This window comes from Megascapheus bottae, chromosome 6, assembly GCF_031878675.1.
Source record: "Megascapheus bottae isolate mThoBot1 chromosome 6, mThoBot2.hap1, whole genome shotgun sequence".
Lineage (NCBI taxonomy): Eukaryota > Metazoa > Chordata > Mammalia > Rodentia > Geomyidae > Megascapheus > Megascapheus bottae.
In genome coordinates, this window is record NC_143514.1 from 44743537 (window position 1) to 44768396 (window position 24860).

The 24860-nt window shown below is 39.4% G+C and overlaps 1 protein-coding gene across 3 annotated transcripts in view; it reads left to right on the forward strand.

Annotated features, from left to right (window-relative positions):
- The window catches only part of C6H1orf87 (chromosome 6 C1orf87 homolog), a 60292-nt gene extending 37464 nt beyond the window's left edge, over positions 1–22828 (forward strand). For 2 of the 3 annotated variants that reach the window (XM_090333731.1, XM_090333730.1), the window contains 4 exons: positions 4862–4923; positions 11681–11760; positions 15221–15428; positions 22459–22828. In XM_090333731.1, coding sequence (XP_090189857.1) covers positions 4862–4923; positions 11681–11760; positions 15221–15428; positions 22459–22619 — 511 coding nt within the window. In that variant the 3' untranslated portion in view covers positions 22620–22828. The remainder of the gene's footprint in view (positions 1–4861; positions 4924–11680; positions 11761–15220; positions 15429–22458) is intronic. The other variant, XM_090333732.1, reaches the window with a different exon arrangement.
- The last annotated feature ends 2032 nt before the right edge of the window (positions 22829–24860 follow it).

Sequence of the window (24860 nt, forward strand, 5' to 3'; positions counted from 1 at the left end):
TGACTCTACCCTTCTCTCTAGCTGATGCTCAAGTCCGCAACTCTAATAATTCATTTAAAACCAAAACAATTTACATTATTGCTCTCCTTCTGATATTGCAGGAATGCCTTTTTTCACTGAGAGGGAGAAAGAACAAAAAAATCCTTCTGAAGATTTCCCTATAATCTGCTACCCAATTATTTATCTGGCTCTCTCTAGGGCTTCCTTTTGCCCACTTTGTTCCAGTCATATTTTGAACCTTGTCATGTCAAGCAGACTAGGCATGCTTCCTCCTCAACATCATCCTTTGAATGTTTCCTCTTCCAGGAATGCTTTTTGAACAGACATTCTCATGCCAATTTCCTTGCTTTCCCCAAGTTTTTGGGCAAATGTCTTTGTCACTGCAGTCTCTGGCCTGTGTAGTCCCATAATATGGCACTTCTTTTAGTCTGTTTTCCTTTTGTTTTCTTCTGATACACATCTAGACTTATAAATGATGTAATTTGCTGATTTCTTATATTTATTGTCATACATCTCTCCTTATTAGAAAATACACTCTAGTACCACAGGGCAAGCAAGATCTTGTTTTAAATGTCTAGAAATGTGCCTGCCATTATAAATTTTCTTACAATGAATATCTATATGCTAGAACTAAATCAGGGGACACCGAAGTATTTTGATACTTTCAGAGATGCCAAAATCTGAGTATTTCTCAGTCAGACTGCTCATTGTCAGACTGAAGGAGGCATTCCCTAACCAGCTTCTTAAAATCAAGTTTTCCCTGTACCAAACACTCTTAGAATAATCATTTGGTTGGCCGGGAGTTTGGCCTAGTGGTTAAAGTGCTTGCCTAGCATGCATGAAGACCCGGGTTCGATTCCTTGGTACCACATACATAGAAAAAAGCCGGGATAGGTGCTGAGGCTCAAGTGGTAGAGCTCTAGCCTTGAGAAAGTCCAAGGACAGTGCTCAGGCCCTGAGCTCAAGCCCAGGACTAGAAAAAAAAAAGATCATTTGGTTTCCTAACTCCACTGCTTGCAATTATGCATTTGTATGATTTATCCCCTTAATATCTGCATAGTGATGGCCACAATACTGGTAAAAATCATATTCCTTCCTCATTCTAGATTCCCATCATCCAGTCAGTGTTTCACACACAAATACACTCAAAGTATTTAATGAATTTATTTATACAGCCATTTAGCCAACCTATACTGAGTGCCCATTATCTACTAAGCACTACTCTGGACACTGTGAATATAGATATGAATAAAACAAAGCCCTTTCCCTTTGACGTTTATGTTCAAGTTAGGAAGAGAAACAATATGTAAGAACATAGGGCATATAACATAGTCACAAGACAAATACACAAAACAATAAGTGGAATTAAGAATTATGGAGTCTTATCGATTAATGGATAAAGGAATAAATGAATATGGAGGCCAGGAGTTTGAGCCTACCCAGTGAATTTCTACTTGACCAACGGTGCATTTGGGCTTTACCTTTCCTCAAACCTCGAAGGTGTTTGGATGAAAATGCAAGAAATGGTCAAAATGGAAGAGAAGGAAAGTGAGCCAAAAGCTGAGCAGAAATCCAAAAAACTGAAATTGAGTGAGAGTCACAAAATGGCTCCAATGCAAGGAAAGAAAAGCAAGCATTATGGGTCACAGTCTACCTGGTCCATAGCAGAGACTCAATAGCTACTTGATGCTGATTAAAAATTCAAGTCCAGATCTAATATTTCAGGAATCAGGAATATAAAACCAGGAGAGAATACAGGAGGAAGGAAAGGAAGGAATCTTCTTCATTTTCTAACCATTTTTGTGCAAATTACAGAAACTCATAGATATCTTTTATCACTTGTCTTTGACCTTTGGATATTATTCCACTCACCTATCTTTTACCTTGGAACATTTAAGGACATCAAAATCATAAGAACTAAAGAATTGTGTTTATGAAGTAAACCTCCTTCATCTTTAAACAGGCAGAGGTTAATGCTTGTTCTGTTGAATTAAATTCAATCAGTTAAGGACTTTGTATGCAAACCTATATCCTTAAAGAGATTAAAGATGCAATTTGGGCAGAATTTTCAGGAGCTGAGTGAGCAAATCATTATTTTAGTACAGATTGTCCATTAATCTGCTGTTCAATTGGGAGCCCATTTGGAATGTGGCTGCCTGATAATTAGCAGGATTCTAGCATTGAGCTGCTTCCTGATTAAATGTCCTTTAGAGTCAATAAAGCATCAGGGGGGATTATGGTGATGTGGGATTAGCTCCATCTAGCTAAATAAAATGAGTTGCATTTCCTTCTTAAACTGTCAGATTGAAAGAGCTGACTACAGGAGCAAATATTGTGAGCCTTCTCACAGAGTTGTTGCTTTTTTTATTAAAAAAAATCAAGATTTTGACTTTTTTCTTTTTTCTTTTTCTTGTTCTTTTTTTTGCCATTTCCCTACCAATTAGAAGAAGCATTAGCATATGACTGCCAGGGTAAGGCGATTTTGAGAAGGATGTGATTACGTTTTCAAATTTCTCCTCTGAATCACTGTTACATAAAATGAGTTCAGGTTGTGTTGGGTGAGAATGATTATCACTGTTCTTGGCCAGGAACATGAAGTCAGAATTCACATTTAATGTTTTCTGTGTGACTTTGTCATAAATGATAATTAAGGAGGGCAGAAAGAAAGAGGGAGAAACAGGAGGTAAACTAATACTTTAAAATTGTATTGGCAAAATTAAATGGTTTAAAACACATGCATCCAAGCCAAATTGTGTTGAGGGAGGAGGACAAATAATGAAGCTACGGTGGAAGCTTGATGTATACAATGGAGCAATTGACACAGCCCCAAGTACGACTAACCACACAAATCTGGCCCATTATTGAGGGTGCAATCAGGTTGAAAAGGACTGGTTTGCTAAGCCCAGGAACAAATAGAGGGTTTTTGGAGATAAAGGAACCAAGGTGTCTGATTCAGCAATTACCTTCTTAAAGGAATAAGAAAAAGTATTAGAAAATAGCTATTAGAGATTTCCAGTGTTCATCGGCTGGGCCTGAGATATCCAACCTAACTTTTCTCTTACACATTCAAATAATAATTATTAACAATAACAATAATAAAAGTAACAAAGGTCTTATTGCCGTTATGTATTGTCAATATTTACAGAGCTTGCTTTATTTCAAGTTATGCTCTAAGTGCTTTATTAGTATTAACCTTAAGCCTTCTATCTGCTCCATGAGGTAGGCAAAATTATATGTCTTAAAAGAAGATAGTGATGTACAGGATCTAAACCAATACGTAACCTATACATGAATTCATCAGTAAGGCTAAGTATAGAGCTTTAAGCTTGGGAATCACACTCTTGGTCAGTATTTTTGCTCGAGGCTAATGCTCCATCACTTAAGCCACAGTTATCCTTCTGAGTTTTTGATGGTTAATTGGAGGGCCAGGTCTCACAGACTTTCTCTCCTAGGCTGACTTTGAACCATGATCCTCTGATCTCAGCCTCCTGAGTAGGTAGGGTTACAAACCTGAGCCACCAGAGTCCAGCCTCAACCTAGTCTCTAGTTTTGGTGAACTTCTGATGGGCAAAACAGAAATCAAAGCTCTTGTCACTTCCAGTTAGGTTGTTAATAAAAGAAGCTGTCTTTTGCTAATACATACATAAGCAAATATTTTAAAGGCTATGAAATAACTGAGATTATCAGGGCAGAATTAAAACTTTAGGAAGGAGCAGAACCAAAAATTAATGCTACTTTTTGAGAAAGAGACAGTGGAAGGCGAAAAGAAGGAATGGAAAAATTGACAGATGGAGATTAGATCCAGAGGGTCATACAACGGCCTGGAGCAAAGTATGGGACTTCAACTATAGTACGGTATCCCCAAACACAATGGATGGTTATGATCCCCAGAAAGCATGTAAACAGAAGATGGATGCTAGATAAGAACATCTAAATGATTTTCACTATCAGTTTTGCTGAAGTACATTTCAGTTTGCAATGGCTACTTCATTGTCAGTCGCAGGCATGTTACCCAATGCAGTTTTTTCTTGGGCAATTCTTCATACATTATCTGTTTGCATTTGGCACTTTATCTGCCCCCTTCTTTGTTCTTCTCTGTGCTGCTGTTCTTCCCACACTTGTGAAAGCTGATAAAACTTCCGTGATTCAAGGATGCAATTGCAGTAGAGAGGTGAAAAGGGAAACGGAGGGGTGATGGTACAAAGAGTTTATGTTTTTACTTTGTTTCCTTCCGCTGTAATAACTCCAGAAACTGTCTAGACTTCATTTTTCCCATGGCCAGAATTCACCTGACATTGAACAGTCACAAACTTCATGTTTAGGTCAATGAGAACCAACCAGGTTTCCCTGTAGCTCTTGATCTCTGGACCACAGACACTGAGGGAGGACTCTAAGCTGACAGCAGACCTCACTATCCAATCCACTAGTGCGTGTGTTACTGTGGATAGAACTTAGAGCCTTGCACTTGCTAAGCAAAACAATCTCCCAGAGCTCTACCCTAGTTCTATGTTTTTTTCTCTGTTTATTTTTTTAAGACAAGATCTTTCCATGTAGCTGAGGCTATCTTCAAATGTATTATCCCCTGCTTCTGCCTCCCAAGTCGTAGGGTGACAAATGTGAACAACTGCACTGATCCTTGACACTGTATTTTTTTAATTTCCTTGCAATAATTTTCAGAGTACCAAATTTTCTATAGCCCTTCTAAGGTAGTTTCTCCCTCCTGAATTAAAACTTAAATGACACAGGTATCAGAAAGCTCTTTCAATATCTCTCCCAAGCAGGCTTCACTTAAAGCTTCTCTACATCTTCTTTCAGGCTAACCATATTTATTATTAAGCCTATAAATCTTTTCCTTACACAGATGGCAGAAGTTTGTTGAGATGCTGAGCCAAGCTTCTTCAGATTTGCCTGATTCGCCTGCAGGTGAGGTCCACTATTCTGTTACTCTTGAGAGACCTTCCATTTCCCAGCAGCTCTCTGTACTGAGATGCTTAGCATGAGTGGTTTACTTGTTGAGTTTCTTCTCATTCTTTCCAAAAGTGCAAATGACTTGCCAGTGAAAGAAAACTGGAGTGATAATTGCTTTATGGAGATAATTCTAGGCCAGTTGGATCGTAAAAGACATAACTTGCCAAGTTTTATTTTATCTAGAGGAATTCTCCAGTGGCAGCCCTTGAAGATAAAAGCAGCATATTTAACCAAATAAGTTGATATTATCAGAATTTCAGTGGTTCTGGTTTGGTTTTTGTTTTTGTTTTGTTTTAGTTTATTCTCCTGATAATCACCAAAAGCATCATCAACATAGGTATGTGTCTATATTTATGTTGATATATAGAGAAATGCACATATGTGCATATATGTTGAGGGTATCAGGTTTTTTGTACATATTACTTTTAATTTATGTAGACTTGGTAAATATAACACATCACATTGAAAGTATTTTTACAGTTCTTTTAGATTACTGCTATATAAAGATAATTCTTAGGATAAGTTACACATAAGCTCTGCATAATACATATCCATAATTAATATCACTGTTCTTATCATAAAATATATCCTGTTATTTTCTATTGGCTTTTTTTGACAGTCATGGGACTTGAATTCCAGGCCTTGAATTCAGCCTTGGGCTGAAGAGCTACTACTCTACCACTTTGAGTTACACCACCACTTCTAGTTTTCTAGTGGTTTATTGGAGATAAGAGTCTCATGGACTTTTGTGCCTGGGCTGGCTTTGAACCATGATCCTGAGTAGCTGGATTACAGGTGTGAGCCACTGGCGTTCAACCTGTTGGCTTATTTTTATGACCAGACATCTTTCATGAAACCATTGGCAGGCTAATTGTTTTGAACCATGTCAATATTACATGGATATTTGCCCTACATTTTTTAACAAGGGCAAGTAATTTTCTCTTTTATCCCCTAGCCCTAGATTGTATAGATAGGTATGAAAAAGCATCTTTTAAAAGCAACATCAGTGAAATTAGTTCCTTTAATTTTTAATAGTCAATATTGCATCTTGTATGTAAGTTTGAGATGATTTTTAATATGCTAGTTAATTATTTTTACTAGGTAAAACAAATACCCTGTTATCCTAAACACTCTTCTTAAATAAGAATAGGTTTAATAAACCAGGTTGAAAACTTTTATTTGACTATACATGATTTTGTATAAAATCATATATCGTTTATTCAACTAAAATATATCAAGTCTGCTACTCCAATAGATGCTCACATTTTCAGTGTTATCCAGAAAAACACAGCCCTTGTCCCAAGGAAAATTATCATAGCAAATCTTCCACTATCATAATTTTTTTGAATTTTAGATACTCTGTTTTGCAGGTCTCATTCTTACAATGACTAATGAGTGACTAAGCCCAGATGACAGTTGATCAGGACAACTCTAATTGATATAGACAAAAATCAATTCCAGAATGTCCATGATTTTCAATTATCAATATGAGGATGTGAAGCATCCTAAATAAAGGAATCTCCACTTATATATCAGGGTATTTTTTTATGTTTTTAAAAGTGAAAACAATGAAAAGACCCTTCAAGGATAATTTAATTAAATCACTGTACAACTAACTTATAAAACAATGCACTTGCAAAATAACATAACAGGGCTGCAACAGGAAAATTTCCAAGACATATTATTAAATGAAGCTATAAAGATAAATTGGGCAAAATATTTAGCAATTAGCAAGTTTTAAATATGACAGGTGAAAAAATATGCATTGATTTTAATCTGCTGTTGTAGTTTTTCTGTTTACTATATCTATCAACTACTTTGAATCAAAATCCAAGGTACTGAGGAAGTGTGTGTGTGTGTGTGTGTTTATGTTTGTTTGTGTGTGTGTGTGTATGCCATGTGTGTGTTGGATAATGGATACAGCAGTCTATATCCATGTAGAAAAGTAGTGACCTTATTGCGTATTTCAAATGGGAAATTCATTGCAAAGGATTTGCTTATATCATTACTGTAATGCTAAAAATGTAGAGGTTGAATGTGTTAATCTCCCAGGGTGGCTGTAACAAAAGTGCAACAATGGTAGCTTATATGAAAAGTTTCCTCTCTTGCCGAGAAGGTAGTTCTAGAAGGTAAAAGATTGAAATCAGAGTGTCATTCGTGTTGAACTCCAGTATCAATACCCCATGTAGAATCTTCTTGCCTCTTCCAGATTCTAGGAGCCCCAGGTCTCTCTGTTGGCTTGTCACTGGATAACTCCAGTGTTTGCCTGTGCCTTCTCAGGGCCTTCTTTTGTGTTTCCTCTGTCTATTGTACCTTTGTCTATGGTAGCTCTTCTTTTCTCTTATAAAAAAATATCAGTCATGCCAGGAGTTTGGCCTAGTGGTAGACTGCTTGTCTAGCATGCACAAAGACTCAGGTTTGATTCCTTCGTACCACACACATAGAAAAAGCCAGAAATGGTGCTGCTGTGGCTCAAGTGGCAGAGTGCTAGCCTTGAGGAAAAAGCCCAAGGACAGTGCTCAGGCCCTGAGTGCAAGCCCCAGAACTGATAAAAAAAGAATATCTATCAGTCACTGGATTTAAAGTCCACGTAGAATGACTTCATCGTAACTTGATTACATCTGTACAGACTGTTTCCAAATAAAGGCAAGTTCACAGGTACCAGTAAATGGGTCTTGACTACATCACTAGGGAAGGGGCACACAATTCAATCCATCACCAGGGGGAAAATGTGCTGGACGCAGTACGTCTTGAAGGCTGAAGATATCACACTACATGGAGGCAAGCTTCAATAGGCTCTAGGCACGAGTGCCCTACAGACTTGGTCTAGGATCTCCAAGAAACTGCCAAGTAAATGAAGAAACCATTTTATAAAAATGCCACACAGCTGGTTCTGAATGTCAAGGGGGTTTGCAAGGTAGCTCACATAGATCTCCACATGGTCAGTGCTGCAACCAGTGATGGAGTGTCTGTGATTCTTTGACGACTCACATATGGCTCTTGTTGAGAATGCCGAAACGGTTATAACATCAGTCCTTCTCCAGTGCTGTACAGATAATTGCTGTGTCTTTATATCACTTTTCTTCTGTGTGGCTACTGATGCTGGGAAATTTTAAAGTCATTGAAGAGTTTCCTAGACAAAGATTTCATGAAGATATAACACTATAGAAAACAAAGAAGAATGACAAATCATCGGCCTCCATTTATTTTTTTTAATTCAGACTAATTACTATAAAACTCCATACAGTGAAGGGATAGAAAAGCCAACTGAATTGGCTTAGACAATAGAGGATTGGGGATCATTTAGATGACAAGTCTGGCACAACCAATACCACTGGCCTGGCTTGATCTTGCCATTCAAATGTCATCGTCAAGTATGTGCTTTCTTTCTGGACCTCTGTTTGGCTTTACCAAGTTCTGGCACTGACTATGGGCATTACATGATACCAAACCTGGTGGCTCCAGGAACTCGTTCTACCACTCCAAAAGAGATAGGTTAGTCATCATGGTTACAGCTTCACAGCACTGGTGATGTCTCGTCAAGGAAGGAAATTCACTGCACAAGTTGCAAATCACTCTTCTCTACCTAGGAGGATCAACTTGAGTTGGACATGACCTTTGGGATTGGGATTGGGTAAGAGGCATAAAATAATAAGATCAGACCCATCTTAGAGGTGAACTTAGAAATCAGACCCTACCAAACAATGGGGTCTGGGACAGGTAAGGAGTGGTCCTCAAAGAGCAAAACATACTATCACCAGAGAAGACAGCAAACAGGAAATGACCAAAGATGGAATGACCACAGAAGAAATAAAACAATGGGCTTCATCTTCAATCCCTGGTATTGTCTAAAGGTCTTTTAGCTTTGTGGATATTTAACACTGTTCCTTTTCTTTTTCCTTTCACCTCAGCTACACTCTCCTCTCAGTTAATGCAGATACACCCGCTGCATTCAGGCCTTTGTCTTGGCTGTAACACTTTTTCTTAAGTGTTCTTTCCCCAGGTATTTTCATGGCTCACTTGTTCCTCTGGTGTTGCTCAGTATTCTAACTAAGCATAGCTGCTGTAGAGGTCTTGAGTGCAATTTCTAAGTCAGCAACTGGAGTAATTCTGGCTCTAGCAGCGTCTATAGTACTAGCTGGCATCTAGTAAGCACTTAAAAATATGCCCTGGGCAAGGTGCTGGTTGCTCACACCTATAATCCTAGCTACTCAGGAGGCTAATATCTGAGGATTACAGTTCAAAGACAGCCTGGGCAGGAAAACTGTAAGACTCATCTCCAATTAACATCCAAAAAGCCAGTGGCATCACCATGGCTCAGTGACAGAGTGCTAGCCTTGAGCAAAGAAAGCTCAGGGACAGTGCCCAGGTCCTGAGTTCAAGCTCCATAACTGAATAACAAAGAAAAAGGGAAAAAAGTGTGCCCTGAAATATATACCCACACTAAGGCTGTTGTCTCAAGAAAACAAATAACTAAAATTTTACTGCTTGAACTTCATCTGTCAAATGGACATAATTTCTACATCACAGGGTCAATTATGCTTTACATTACATGGGAAATATCTAACTTAATTTCCTTCACACAAAAGCTCCATTCAGAAGGGCTAACATGCCAGAAAACCTTTATTTCAGGCAGTTGTCCTCTTCTCTGGCTGCACTTTAAAATCACTGAGGGATTTCTTTGAAAAGTACTGTGCTGAGTTCCCCTCACCTGAGATTTTGACTTAATTGGCATGGTATGAAGCTGAGCAGTGGTCATTTTTAAAGCTCCCTGAGTGGCTCTAAAGTACAGCCAACACCGGAGACCACTGATTTCCAAGTCATTAGTGAAAGCAGACAGAAGGGCTGGCTATGTGACTGTACAAATCCACTGGAAGCCTTGTAAAACCTGGCCCTTTCCACACCTGGAAACCTCTAGAAACATATTTGGCTTATTTCTTCCTATACAAGTCTTCAACTGGCAGACTAGACAGATGGTTATTATTTATCCTTCCTGCTTGTTTAAAAAAAGAAGCTGTGCCTCAAGACTCCCAAACAATGTTTACACATGCAAACCATTACTTTTATATTTTCTATTAACTATTAGGAAGAAGTAGAAGCTTAAAAGAAATCGAAGTAGAGTAGTATGTATTTTCTTCTATTGGAACTTTGAAAATGATAGATGGTAGATGGGAACTTGAACAGGGACAAAGTCTAGGTTCTAGAACCTGTCCTTAAAAGGATAGTGCTCTAATCAGTTTCCAAGAAAAAAAAAAGTTTGGGTTTTGGTGGTATTACTTCTTTGAGTTAACTAGGTTTGCTTATGGTCATATAATGCCACCACAAATAATAGCCTTTGTTTGTATCTCTTCCTTATAGTAAATATTTCGTAGTTTTAATGGTGGTATAATTTCACTGATGGAAAGAAATGATCTGAAGGTTTATAGCTGGTAAAGTGAAAACTCATGGTATAATGTTCTGATGGGTCTGACTGCTGGCCCTATTTTGCATACAACTCTTAGATTTACTCTAAGTGCCCACCCCTACAATTAGAAACCTTTTTCCCCTGCAAAAAGAAAAAAAATAGGAAGCTCTCTCTACACATCATGGGTGAAATAATGAGCAGAGGCCAGGACTACTAGGTAATGACAGGGTTACTTTGACAAATTTTCAACCTGTCAAGTAAGATCTTCCTGGGAGGTACCTACTTCCCAAACCAGTTGTCATCATGATCCTCATTAAATACCTAATTAGAGTTACCCTGTGTGCATCTGAGTCAGATACAGGAGGCCACATTTATTCCACATGTATGGGATGCCATACTCACTCTACAAAAATGATTCATAATTAATACTAAAAAGCCCACCTTAAGAAAAAGTGTTTTAGGTTTGAGATGGGAATTTATTGGTGAAAATACCTTTAACTAAATAACAGTATACTTGCATAGTCGTTGAACACTTTGAGAATCCAGGCTCTTGCTTTAGATCGTCTAGTCCATTGATTCCTGAGAAGAATCTGTAGGCATTGTCTATCCCCATTTCATAGAAGAAACTGAGGCACAAATAAGCTGAATGGCGTGTTCAGTGTCATGCAGCTAATGAAAGAAATAGCTCACACTCAGACCCAGCGAGGGCTGCAGTAGGTTGTTGTGGTGGTATATGCCTGCATTCAAGGAAATCTGTGTTATTCCTGAAGGCAGCAGGCTATAGCTAGGAGCACCCGGACAGAATGGCAGGGGGAAGCAGGAGATACTGGTTGAACGTCTTCCACACAGTACCTCTTCCGCTGAAGGCACCAGCAGAGGAATGCATAGGCTGGGCCTGATTCTCACATATCCACCATCATCTTGGCCTTTGGTTAGATGTGGGCTCCTCACCCTGCAAGTCAAGTCTTCTGTTTCTATCACTTCCTGAGAGAAGCTGTTCCAAATTCTCCTAGCCCTCCTTCCCCTGCCCTAAAATAAATGTAAACTTCGTTTCCTTCTTTCACAACTTTTCTTTTACAGTGTTCATGGTAGTGTGTAGTTACATAAAACTCTGAGAAGCCATTTAGCATGTGCTTTCCTGGTCTGATTGGTCTGAGATTCACAAGAGTGGGAACCAGGTTTTATTCAGCACTTATCCCCATCACCTAACATGACAGTCTCTGTGTTTTGTCTTCATCGATGGCTCTTTTGCCTACATGTGCTAAACAAAGAACTAAACCCTTCCATTTCTATTTTTTTCTTGTTTAGGGAAGATTGCAAAGGATTCCCCTGCCACTCCTAGGAAACATGGAGTCCATGAGATACCTCAAAGCAGAACTGAGCATGTGGTAGGTAGTTGGGTATAAAGAGCTGGACAAAGGTCCCCACCGGCCCTTGACTTTACCTTCTCTGTTGCTTAGTGGAGCTCTTCCCTGGGGACTTTTTTATTTCCAAGTCCTCTGCTCCATTTAAGACAATTACCAGACACAGAAGAGAGAGACACAAGAATTCTTAGCATATAGATTAACTTTTATCCTAGATGGCATACAGATACTTCTTGCCTTCTCACAATGTTGGGATGGCCACATGCCACAAGAAATTGTTCTTGTATAATGTACACACCTGTTCTTCCCAAGCTGATGACTGATACACTGACTGCCACAAAAATTGTGGTTATGAGACTCATTTAACATCTTAACTTCAGCTTCCAAAAACTGAAGATGACCTTTCCCCAGGCATCACATTTTAAAATGTAACCCACTCTGTAATTTAAAAAGAAGAAAGAGGAGGAGGAGGAGGAGGAGGAGGAGGAGGAGGAGGAGGAGGAAGAAAGGAAATATTTGGCAATTTTCAAATCCATTTTAATATTCTCAACACTGAGCCAGGAAACATTGTAGAACTGAGAAACAGCCTGAGTTTTTCTATTGTTGTTGTGTTTTAAATGCCCAGATTAGAACATAATTCATCTTAAAATGACAGGAGGCCTCTCAAGCGCTTCACACGTTGAAATATTTTAGAAAACAGTATCCATTTTGGCAAGCCTCTTGCTATGCAAGAAACAGCAGCACATGCTTTTCTCCGTGCATGTTAAGCCTGTTGTGAATAAAATTATAAAAAAAAATTGTTTGCTCTTTTATTTTGCCTCTTCTTTGAGGATTTTATTGCATCTCAGCAATAATTAATTCTTCTTGTATTCTTGTATAGGTAGCATTCATTGCCCCAATTTTAAAAAGGAAAATCGAAGCAGAGGGTTGAGAAAACCAATGTTCCTATGATCTCAGCTAAAATCATTCATTCATTTTTTCACTGAGATCCTACTGCCTGCAGGCCACTTGCTACATCTTGAGAATAGATGTATCAATAGCACTCACATGCCTATAGTCTCCAAAACTCTGGTGGAAGAAGACCCCAGCAAATGCAGTGAAGACACAACAAATGGGTGAAGACACAGCAATGTAACTGCCTTTCTTAGGTGGTGTTCAGGGAACACTTTACAGACATGTGGCACAAGTTTTGGAGACTGGCTAGAAACCCAACCTCAAGAAGGTATAGGTGGCAAAAGGGCTTTTATAACAGATATGGCAGCATTATAAGGAGATAAAGCCATAAAAAAATCATTTTTTTTCTTTTAATGGTTGTGTGTGGCTGAAGAGAAGAATGTAAAGCAAGACTGGAAGGAGATAAGATAAATAAGCAAGAAGAACCTAAATGTTCATTTATGCCAAGCAAGAGCTTCTCACAGCTCCTGATATGTGTGGAGCTATTACTTGAGTACTTGCTTGAGGCTTAGTCACAGCCTTGCAAATCTTGGGCAGCACTGGACTATCCAAAGAAATATAAAATGGCTTAGAATCTGCTTCTGAGAGTCACAGTCATCTCTGATCTCACTAAAATCATCTATCAGAATGTTCACAAATGTGTGTTAATCTGGACAGCTCTACTGAAGCTTTATCAGCTTTCTACAATGACCCAAATCTCCAGAAATACATAAGATCACTATTCTTCCAAATGAAAACTTTTTCGCTTTTCCACAAATTGATTTGTCTTAAAGCAAAGACAAATAAATGTGCTTATTGTCCACACAGGTACAATTCTGTGTACTCTTCTATTTCAGACAAAAAGAATTCATGTTTTCCTGCACCTGCTTTATCCATATATGTGACCCAATTCAGAACTATGGCTTCTTGTTGTAATCCCTCTTCCTCTTCATCCTCCTCCTCCTCCTCCTCTTCCTCCTCCTTCTCTTTCTCCTCCTCCTCTTCCTTTTCCTCTTCCTCCCCTGTCTTTTCCTCCCTCTCTCTTTGATGGTGAAGGCATTACAGACATTACACACAATAAGAAAGTTGATCTTAAGCCACTCCTCCAACATTTGCTGTTGTCATTGTTCAGCTACACCTTTGCTCAGGCCAGGCTCAGACTATGATCCTCCAACTTGTACCTCCAACCTACACCCCTCATGTAGCTGGGACCATAGGAGTATACCATCACTGACTGACTTATTGGTTAAGATAAGGATCTTACTAATGTTTTGCCCTCGCTGCTCTTGAATGCCAATTCTCCTGATCTGTTTTACCATGGTATCTGACATAACAGGCATGAACCACTGGGCCCCAGCACCCCAATTACCATCAGAATAGAGGGCCATTATATGTGTGGGAAATGTGAGACAATTGTACAGAATTGGAAAGACAGAAACATTCCCAAGTATATGGGAATACAAATGGCATACAAAAGCTAGAGGAATCATTTTATAAGGAACATTTAGATCACAATGAGCAAATTCAAGTCTAGTAGCTTAATTTACTGAAAAGATAATGAAGTGTACTCCATTAAGTACAGACAGAATTAAATTAACAGTGAACTAAAACCAGGGCCTTGAACACTGTCAGGACATTCCATCACTTTTCTTTTTTTCTGCTGTCAGCTTCATGTTCTCTCACTCTAACTTTTATTTATTTCTAGTACTCAGGTAGACAATCCACGTGAGTTTCAGTGTCTCACAAAGAATGATATCTATTGGTCTCCCTTTCTGTCTTTCTCTTCCATATAAATAACCAAAATTCTTGGGTTTATTTATTTGCTCATTTTGCATTAGATGCCCAGGTTTGAACTATGCAAGTAGAACATGGCAGAGCAGACAACAAACCCTCACTCTTTCCACATGCTGCTCCTGACATAACTTCTCTAATTTATTTTCCTTTTGCACCAGGCATGGATGAGGAGACCTATGTAAAGCAGCCATCACCTCTCTGCCCTGCATGTCATCTTGAGTCTACTCTTACATCTTTGCAGTCTTAACACATTACTTTAACTTTTGGGGCCTCTGTACTTCCTTTGTTAAATGAATATTCCAGCATGCTATCTATGCTTTAACATTCTTTAGAATAGACCCACATGACTAAGATGGCATAAGTATGTTGCTAAACCTAGTTCTGGTTATACAGATGGTCTAAAGTTTGCAGGAAAGCCCATCCCCTATAATCCCCAATACTTAGAATCCTTAGAAGAAAACCTCAGGAAAAGGCTCAACCATTTCCACTCCTTTGCTCATGCAAGTTAGAAAAAGAAAATCCGAATCAAAGTAATGACATCACCTTTCTCTTAATAAAATCTTAACCAAGTTTGCATCCAGGAAAAACTTGGCAGCTATGGTCCTATGATATTGAGAATTTGAAATGCATCTTTACTTTCCAAAACCAGGCCTTGCAATAAATCTTCCCAGTTGTGTGGCCTCATCTTTGGCCAAGAGTCTGGAGAAACTCTAGATTGTGAATTGTTGCCAGTGACATACTTGTGTTATTTTGGTAGAAAACTCCAGAAGGGAAACAGCAGCCAGAAAGTCCTCTTGCTAAGACTTCAGACCCACAAGATCCTCTGAGCTCTTTGAAGATCAGGCCAGCCTCCCAGCCTCCCATGAGTCCAGCCATGAGAAACAAGCCTGAAGAAAGTGAGCTGTGGATAGACAGGTTCCGAAAGCTGGAAAATGCCCTCTACCTGTGTGATCCCCAAAATACAGGTGAAGTAAACATTTCATTGCCAGTATGCCTTTCTATTCACGTGTTAGTCCTTGTTTCCTTTCCTATGGATAATGCATTTTATAGACGATCCACATGGTTGGCATTGTGCTCAGCACAATCAAGAAATACAAAGATAGGAATCAGATAGAATCCCCCACTGCGTGGCTGACAGTAACTTCCTATCTCTGATGTTTCCTTCATTCCACTACCCAAACCTAATCCATAATCCAATCTTATAATTTTCCAAATTAAAATATTTTCTTCCCCCCCCCCTTAGTCATGCCAGAATGAACCACAGAGTCTTTAACCAGGCAGAATCTAGTCCCAAAACACATGATCCATTTCTTCTTCTACTCTTGTTATCATCGGGATGAGTCCACCAAGTTAGAATGAGCCACTTCCCTCTCCTCACATGACTGTGCCTTTCCTAGCCCTAACCCTTCCATCTTCCTAGCTACCTCCCACCCCAACAACTTGTTTACCTGTTAATTAATACCTAAGTATCTTGCATATTAGAATCAAGCACTCCCCTGGGAGTTTTCCGAGAGCCTTCATCTTGCCCCTCAGGAGTCTCAAACATCCATTAACATGTTTGATGTATTGGATTTTTAAATTGGAAGTCTTATTACCATTTCACAAGTACACTGTATCACTCTTTTTATGCCCAGTATCTACACAGTTCTGTTCAACAAATATTTGGAGGTGAATAGGGAACAGGCATATGAATGAATGGTCATGTTTAAACAAATCCCAGACTACAAGATGGTAATTGCCATTAGAACATGCTTTGTGGAGATTCAAAGGAAGGAGAAACCTTTCTTAGGACCAAGGAAGGTTCTGCTAATGCTAACTTGATTATTAATCAGTAAGTGCAGTTAGGCACAAAGAAGTGGAGAGCCTATTTTGGCAAAGGAGAAAGATTGGCAAAGCAAACTGTTATGCATGAAGCTTCGGTAGGGAGCTCAACTTTGGAAGCAAAGGGACTATTCAAAAGAATACTAAATGATAAGGATATAACATAAAAGGGGACACAGACTGAAATGATTTCGATGCCAGATCAGAGAATTGCAAATGTAACTTAATTCAAAGAGTGTCAAAGACTATCAAACCAGGCATGGTTTGCTAAATGTCATTCAGAAAGAAACACAGGATGAAGAAGAGAGAAAGGGAAGCAAAAAGGAGGCTATTGCAGTGCCCCTGAGAAAGAAAGTCTCTGGAACTGGCTCAAAACTCCAGTAGTAAAGAAGAGGGAATGAATTCAAAAGCACAGGGATGAAAACTGTTAAGCTGATTTGCACAGAGTGCCTCAGGAGGAGGTGATGCAAACCTTAGACTCTCTAAAACAACCCCATGACAAGAGTAATGCCTTCATTTTCTTTATGTGTTTGTTTTTATCTTAATTTTCCTTTTCTTTTGTTTTGATCTTTTAGTTATTGTTCCCAAAGCAATTTAATTTTCAACCACACAAAATATAACTACCATACCAAGGATTTTTTATATTTTTTTCTTTTTTTATTTTGGCCAGTCCTGGGGCTTGAACTCAGGGCCTGGGCATTGTCCTTGGACTTTCTCAAGGCTAGGGCTCTACCACTTGTGCCACAGCACCATTTCTGGCTTTTTCTATGTATGTGGTATTAAGGAAGAGAACTCAGATCCTTGTGCATGTTAGGCAAACATTCTACCACTAGGCCAAACTCCCAGCCCCAGGATTTTTAATAATTTTACCAAAGAAGAAAAGGGAAAATAATCCCAAAATTGTATGTAAAAGAGTAATCTGGCTGAAATATAAAAGTTTTTAATAAAACAGTTTTATGAGCCTAGCACAATGTAAAAGGACAGACCAAGAAGAAAACTAGAAAGGATAAGACATAGTCTCTGGTTGAAACTTCTTACTCTTAAGTAAGATACAGAGATTGAAAGAACAGTTAAAAAGGAAAGAAAATGGCACAGAGTAAAGTGTCATAAATGAACACAAGTGAGTGTCTCTAAAAGAATGACAGCAGACCGACAGACATGGCAGAAAAGTTTATGCACAGTTGCCCAGTGGAGTGATTATAGATAACAATACGTATTTCAAAAAACGAATAGAAACGATTTTAAACGTTTCCCTAAAAGAAATAATAAATGTTAGGAGAGATAGACATATCTCCCCTAGTTACACACACACACATACACACACACACACACACACCCATACACACACACATATATATATACATATATATTTCAAGTGTACATATCAAGGGTACATACACTATAAATATGTATAATTTTATATCCATTGAAAAATATTAAGAACCAAAAGGAAAAGAGATGGAAGGAAGCTCTCCGTGTGATGTGAGCAGTTGTACCAGAGAGGTCTCTAGGGGAAGAAGGTGATCTGAAGCTTAGAGATAAGGTGTCGGGTCCAGGTGTGTGGCCTGGTGGTAGAGTGCTCATCTAGCACGCATGAAGCCCTGAGTTCAATTCCTCAGTACCAGATACGCAGAAAAGCTAGAACTGATGCTATGGCTCAAGTAGCAGAGTGCTAACCTTGAAAAAGCTCAAAGACAGTGCCCAGGCCCTGAGCTCAAAGACAGTACCCAGGCCCTGAATACAAGCCAAGGACTAAGGGAGAGAGAGAGAGTGAGAGAGAAAGAGAGTGAGAGAGAGAGAGACAGAGAGACAGAGACAGAGACACAGAGAGACAGAGGACAGAGTCAGAGACAGACAGAGAGAGAGGTGGAGGAATGTTTGAAAGAATTTGGAGTTAGAATGTCTGAGACAATGTTCTGCAAAGATTACAGGATAGAGATTAGCAATTGAGGTATGTGACAAGTCTCATAAGTTAACATTAGATCATGATTTACAGTGGGGTAAAATTCACCCTATCTGTGAATCTTGAGAGCTTAGATGGAAGATTCTCCTCTACCCAGAATCTACCTAAGGACGGGCTAGAATATTTAGAGAAGATTCTGAAATCAAGAAGATTTGAACAACAGGTCTGAACAACAGAGTCTAGGTATTTATTCAGACTTTAAGAACTGCTAACTCTTATGCCCCATATGTAGGAGAGGAGTGATGAAATTACAAGTAAAACACAAAAAAATACAAACAAACGTCTCAGTAGACAGAGAACTTATTTCCTAAAAAAAAAATGTCCAGTGAGATTGATGGATGATGGATCATAAAATTAGAAACTCAGTTGCTAAGAGAATTCCCAAAGAGTGGGACCTTTCTCATAGGAAAAAAACAGTTCTGAGGAAAAATGAAGTTTTGTTGACTTTGGAGACAGATTCCAACAGATTTGAAATGCCTTTCTCATGGCCTCTTCACTGTTTATGCCTGTTGTATTTTTTTTTCTGTTTCTATGAAATTCATTAGCTCCTCAACAGCCAAAGAATGTGTCAGCCAGATTTGGCAACATGGACAACTGTCTTTAGTGAGGAAAGAGGATTAACTGAGGTCATTTGGTGGGTTTATTAGCCACAGCATTTCACAGACCATGAAGGCTTCCTTCTAGATGTGGAGTGGATGACACTTCCTTTCCTCACAGATGAATCACTGTGCTTTATTATGTGCAAGAAACTATGTAGGCCAGGGTGTTCTTCATCCAGAAGGATGAAGCAGACTATCCATCATCAAATCACTGTTTCTGGGAACCTACTGAGCTTATTCTTTAATGGGTTTGTCAAGAAAATAGCCTTGAGGAGAAGAAATAATGACTCTGAATAACTTGCTCATGTTTGCTAAAGAAAGAAGGGTGGTTGGGATAAATTTCTGAGCAAATAGTGCACTTGGAAGTGGCCCAGGGCACCAAAGGCTAGCTACAAAGTATTTTAAAGTTCAAGGTGGTAGGAGGTCTGGAAGGATATTCTTTACTTGGGCCTGTACTTTCCATGCACTTCGTCACCAAGTTCTCACAACTCTTGCTGGAGGGATTAGGACCCTTGTTTACAGAGGAGGAAACTTGAGGTCAAAGCCATAAATTATGACAGAAGTAGGAAAGGAATCCGTAATCTCATCCTTCTTCTCTCTGATGTCTCACTAAAGCCAGTTCTAGTGACATACTAGAAAGAACATATTACTTCGCTTATTTTTTTAACAGCAGATTTAAAGGACAAGTCCCAGACTCCACTAGTTGTAGAGTTCTGAAAGCTAGTCACTTAACTTCTCTGCGTTTCACCTGTAAATTTGGACTGGGAATAACAAAGCATGCCTGCTGGAGTTGACAAAGGATCAGATGAGATAAAATATTTGGAAGTTCTCTGTAAACTGTAAACATGAAGTGGATGTTAAAGTGGTTCTTACCAACTCTTGTGTTTTGGTTCTGGCTGCAAGAGGACAGACTATTCAACATTAAGACAGATTGCAAGGGATATTTTGGGTGTCTATTTTGGGATACCCCCAGTGGCGGAGTAATTTGGACAGATCCACATTTCAGTGAAGGTCTCCTATTAACAACCTCTACCAATGACAAAGATTACAGGGAAAAAATAATAATACCAGAGGCCTTTCCAGATTAAAACTTTTAACCTTAAAATATAAACTAAATGTCATATAATAGCTATTTCAATATACACATATATACTGAAAAAGTGTTCTTGATTTAATTAGTATAATTGTCTTTGGTGATTCTTGGCATTAATGAATACTTAAAAGTACTGACCACTGTACTAAGAGCTAGTTATTTTATTGTTTTTTTTCAAAACATTTTATTACCCCTTTATAAAAGCTAAAATGAGGCTCAAAAAACTTTGAACAATTTCCTAAAATGTGTAATCAGAAAGTTACATCCTAGCCATCGACTTCTCTTTTCAGAGTAAAGACATAAGGAAATGTTTAAAGAGAAGAAAATCTAAAAGCAACCACTCCATTCAGAGACTTTCCAAGCTGTGTATAGTCTATGTAAATAACCAATCAGGTTGATTCAGGAAAAATGATGTATAGTCTAATGGATAAGTCAACAAATAAAAAATGAGAATAGAATAAAATAAAAATGTAATTGAATAGGTAGTTTACTGTTACGTCTAGAAGAATTCCCACCACAGAGAATCTGCTTACCACTCTCTTCACAGGAAGCACAACTCTCCAGCATGGTAGGTCAAGCCTGGCTGACACGTACCTACCACTGCCCAGCTCTACACTAATAACGGTCCTCTATAAAATGACTGAGGCATTACCTGTAGGTGTTTGGAAAAAATAACTTTACAATCACATTCTCTATAAATAACGGGAGGTAAAAAGAGCACAAGTGATCTTTCATTTCTAGAAAAGATATTGATATTTGAAAGCTTTTTATTGACAACAGAGGTCTTCACAAGTCAAGAAACAGATGAGGAAACATTATGAAACACATTTGAATCCATCTCTTTTACCCCCTCATTCCCAATGCAACACCATATGAGGAAGCTCAATCAAATAATGTGGAGACATTAGGTCTCAGTTCCTCCCTTTGTGAAATAGATTTACTCCTTTGGGGAAGAGTAAATGAGTTAATACTGCCAAAAGCTTGGAGAAGTATAGTAAATCTTATCAAGTAATGTGTTATTATTACTATTAAAGTTGTTTTCTAATTAATATTTAGTTTCTCAGTGGGTCAGAGAATTCTAGAGATAGCAGATTCATTTGGTAAGTTCTTTATAGTCCCAAATCATGTATCTGATATATCTAAGCTCATAATGCAGGCTTATGAATGAGTTAGTCATCTTTGATGATACTTAGACATATATTTAAAACTTATCTCAACAACTGTCATACCTCCTTAACCTTCCTATGGAATAGAACCTGGCATTGATATTGTCCTGTGTAATGTGTGGATATCCTGCATCCTGAGCTTCTCTATATCTCTAGCTCTATGACATGCGTTCACACTTTGATCCTTGAGAAGGGAAGCAAGTTAGCAAGTTAAAAGACAGCATAGTAAATGCCTGTCTAGAAATGCACTTCAAATGCATTGCTTCAACCTGCACATATAAGAACATATTTGTATACTATCACAAGATAAAAAGAAACTAGAACAGGTTGAGATGCTTTTATCGAGCACCCCACATTTTCCAAATTTGGCTTTAAACACTGGGTGGCTCATATGCAGTTGTACGCAAGTGTACACAAACATTAACTAAAGTCTGGTTTATGCAGGGGGAAATTCCAAGGGTGTAACTCCTTAGAAAAACTAACTCACAGTCCAACAGCATGAATACCAGGACGTTGATCCTTGAGGAAGGGGTCGACAGGAATCAAAAGGAAGGGGTTAGACAAATGAAGAGAGGATGTGGAGAAGAGTGAAATCATCATATCCAGTGCATATGAGACTGTGAAACTAGGAAAAGTCGGAGGGGAGATTGGAAGAGAGGGTGGAGAATGATCACAGTATATCATTGAATAGTCATCCCTTTGTACAACTACTAAACTTAATAATTTTTAAAGGGCAGTGTGGCTAAAAGACCAAAATTAGCCGTGTACAGTGGCTCATGCCTGTAATCCTAGCTACTCAGGAGGCTGAGATCTAAGGATCAAGGCTCAAGGCCAGGCCAGGCACTAAAAAGTCCATGAGACTCTTATCTCCAATTAACCACCAGAAAACCGGAAGTGACCTGTGGCTCAAGGGGTAGGGTGGTAACATTGAGTTCAAGAGCTCAGGGACATGGGCCAGGCCCAGAGTTCAAGTCCCACAATTGACAAAAAAAATTAAATTGATTTAGAATCTTATCTGTGGTTTTTATTGGAGTTCATCTCTTTCTGTCTCTCCCCAAGTTACACAAGAAATCCCTCCTAAAATCTCAGATGCACATCCAGGACAAAAAATACTTTGGAAAGTGTCATTTGAATTTTAAGATTCTTAAAGTTTCAAAATTTGGTATAGTGTCCACTTCAAAGTCACTTGAGCTGATATCTATCTATCAATCTATATATACCATATGGTAATATATATTATAATATTATATGGTAATCTATTACATCATAATATAATAATATATAATACATACCTATGTATTAATTCTCTCCTTTCTCTTTAACAAACCTTCCACCCACCCCATCTACTCACAGGAGTTCTGGAGAAGGGACGAGCCAAACGCCTAATTCACAACTACAATCTCATTTACAACCTATCCCTCAGCCCTCGGAAAATTGACCAGGCTTTGCAGAGATTCTGCAAAGGGAAAAATCTGGTCTTGGAGTCAGCTCTGCGGTACTTAAAGGAGCTGTGATAACCAGGCCAGGCTGTGAGGACACATGTCACTCTTTGCTCCCTTTGAACCCAGACACACACTTAACCCAGCTTGAGTGTAGTGGCCTAGCATTGTCAGAGCTAACAGCCACACAACTGAGATCTATGGCCTGGCTGTGGATCTGACTGTGAGGCTTGCCCATGCGCAATTCTCACTGATCAGAAAAGATACCACTTTTCTTTGATACTATTGTAAGAACTCAATTATTTACTTTGCTTTTCTATTACAATAAAGCTTATTATTAGCATTGTATTGTTTGATATTTTTCAACACTGCTGATGAAATAATCATAGGGTTTACAAGTCCTACTTCTGTGCATTAACATCATTTGTGTATGTGTCTGTCTGTCTGTCTCCCTCCCTTCCTCTCCCTTCCCTCCCTCAGTAGCATTTTGCATTTTTCCTGTGGCGGGGGCAGTGTGAGCTTCTAATAAATGCTGAGTAGTAAAACCTGGCATCCTGCATCTTGAGAAGCCTTCTCCAGCAGAACATTCTGGGTGTGTTTCTATGTAGTGAGGCTTGCTTGGAGTCAACTGTGTTACCTCATCTCTCTGCGAGTCTTGGGCTTTGAGCGTTTAAAGACGATGAGGCTTCAGAATGTCAAAAGCAGGATCTCACCAGTGGGCAGACTGTCTCTCAGCTGTGTGATCCTACATACTTCACCACAGCATATTAAATGGGACAAGAATGCACGCCACCTGGCACACAGATATGGTCCAAGAGATGGAACTAGTGCATTTTATTCTTACACAGTATTTCACTTTATTATATTGAACAGATCATTTCCCAAGTAGAGACACATACATCCCAAGCTAATATATGGCTCATGGACAATGGCCACAAACCAATGGAGAATAAAGCTTGTTCTCATCCCTGTTCTTCATTTTCCTGCTCGCACTGGCTCTTCGTAAACCAACTAATTGACTGTGTCCCTCCTACAGGTGAGAAACCTGAGGCACTTTATGTATTTGTTTGTGATCTAACAGTAACTGTGCCAGGATTAGAACCAGTGAGGAACAATTCCCTATCCAGACAATGCCCTATGGAGCTCAGTGACAGCAAATAACATACAGAATTCTTTTTTGGGTATGTATGCTTTGTCTCTCTAGGAAGTCTGCCGGTAAATCCAAATTGGAGACCACGAACATCATTTTTGTCTCTTCATCACAGAGCCAAATTCTTCCCAGAGTAGGTTCCTAGGGAATGCCTGTTGGACAGAGCCCTCACAGGAACATCTTGAAACCCCAGCTGCTCTCTGCCACCAACTCCATCACCACCCCGGGGGCTGGAATAAAGGCTATGTTCAGGCTGCCTCAGTGTGGTACGTTTATAGGACCAGAAGCACAATGGGGCTCAGTCCAAAGCATTTGCTAAGTGCTCGCTGACTCTTCAGAGGAATTTCCCAAGATCATTAACAGAAACAATAACAAGGGGATTTGATATTCTAATTGGGATCAGAAATTGGACTGCTTTTCGAGCTGGCCAGGAAACTGTAAAGCTCAGAGAACAAATGTATGCCTTTCTTCTCTCCCTGTCTTCACTCCTTCTCTTGTAAGAGCCTTTCAGCCACAGTTCCAAGGCTCCTTAGCAACAAAGGCAGTTTTGGAGGGGAGGAGAGCCTGGGTGCCTCAGGAATGCCAGCCCTAGCTCCCTCATTAGCATGAAGGGGCCCTCATCTGCTGGCACAGTTGGCCACAGGACCGACCCTGCAAAAGGCAAAGTGGATTGGGGGGAGGCCCAGCTTTGAAACGTGGTTTGTAGGGAAGTGGGAAGCCTCCACAAAAGTTTCCAAACAAAAGGAGTCAATATTATTTGTGGAGCCATCAGGCTTCCTGGGGCACAATATGGCTCTGAGTTGGCTACACGCTCTCTCCTCAGGTTCTGTGTGAAGGCTTGGGATCTCCCCAGATACATCTTGGCCTGAAACGCCACCACCGTTGGCACGTGTCTCTCCTCCTCTCACTCCTGTTCTGTTTTCTCATTAGACTCAGTTTTTCCAGGTTGGACAATGGGTGGGCTCCAACTGGCAGTGAGGGTCCCCAGGGGACGGGGAAGGGAGGTTGACAAAGGGTAAATGGTCAGATGGTAGAACAATCGGGAACAGATGGTGCTGCTGGGAATGGATTCCAGACAAATTCACAAGCAGATTGAGCTCTGACAAAGGCCGAGTGAGACTTATCTAGTGAAGAGCAACTGGCACTTGGTACTGAGCCCTTGCTCA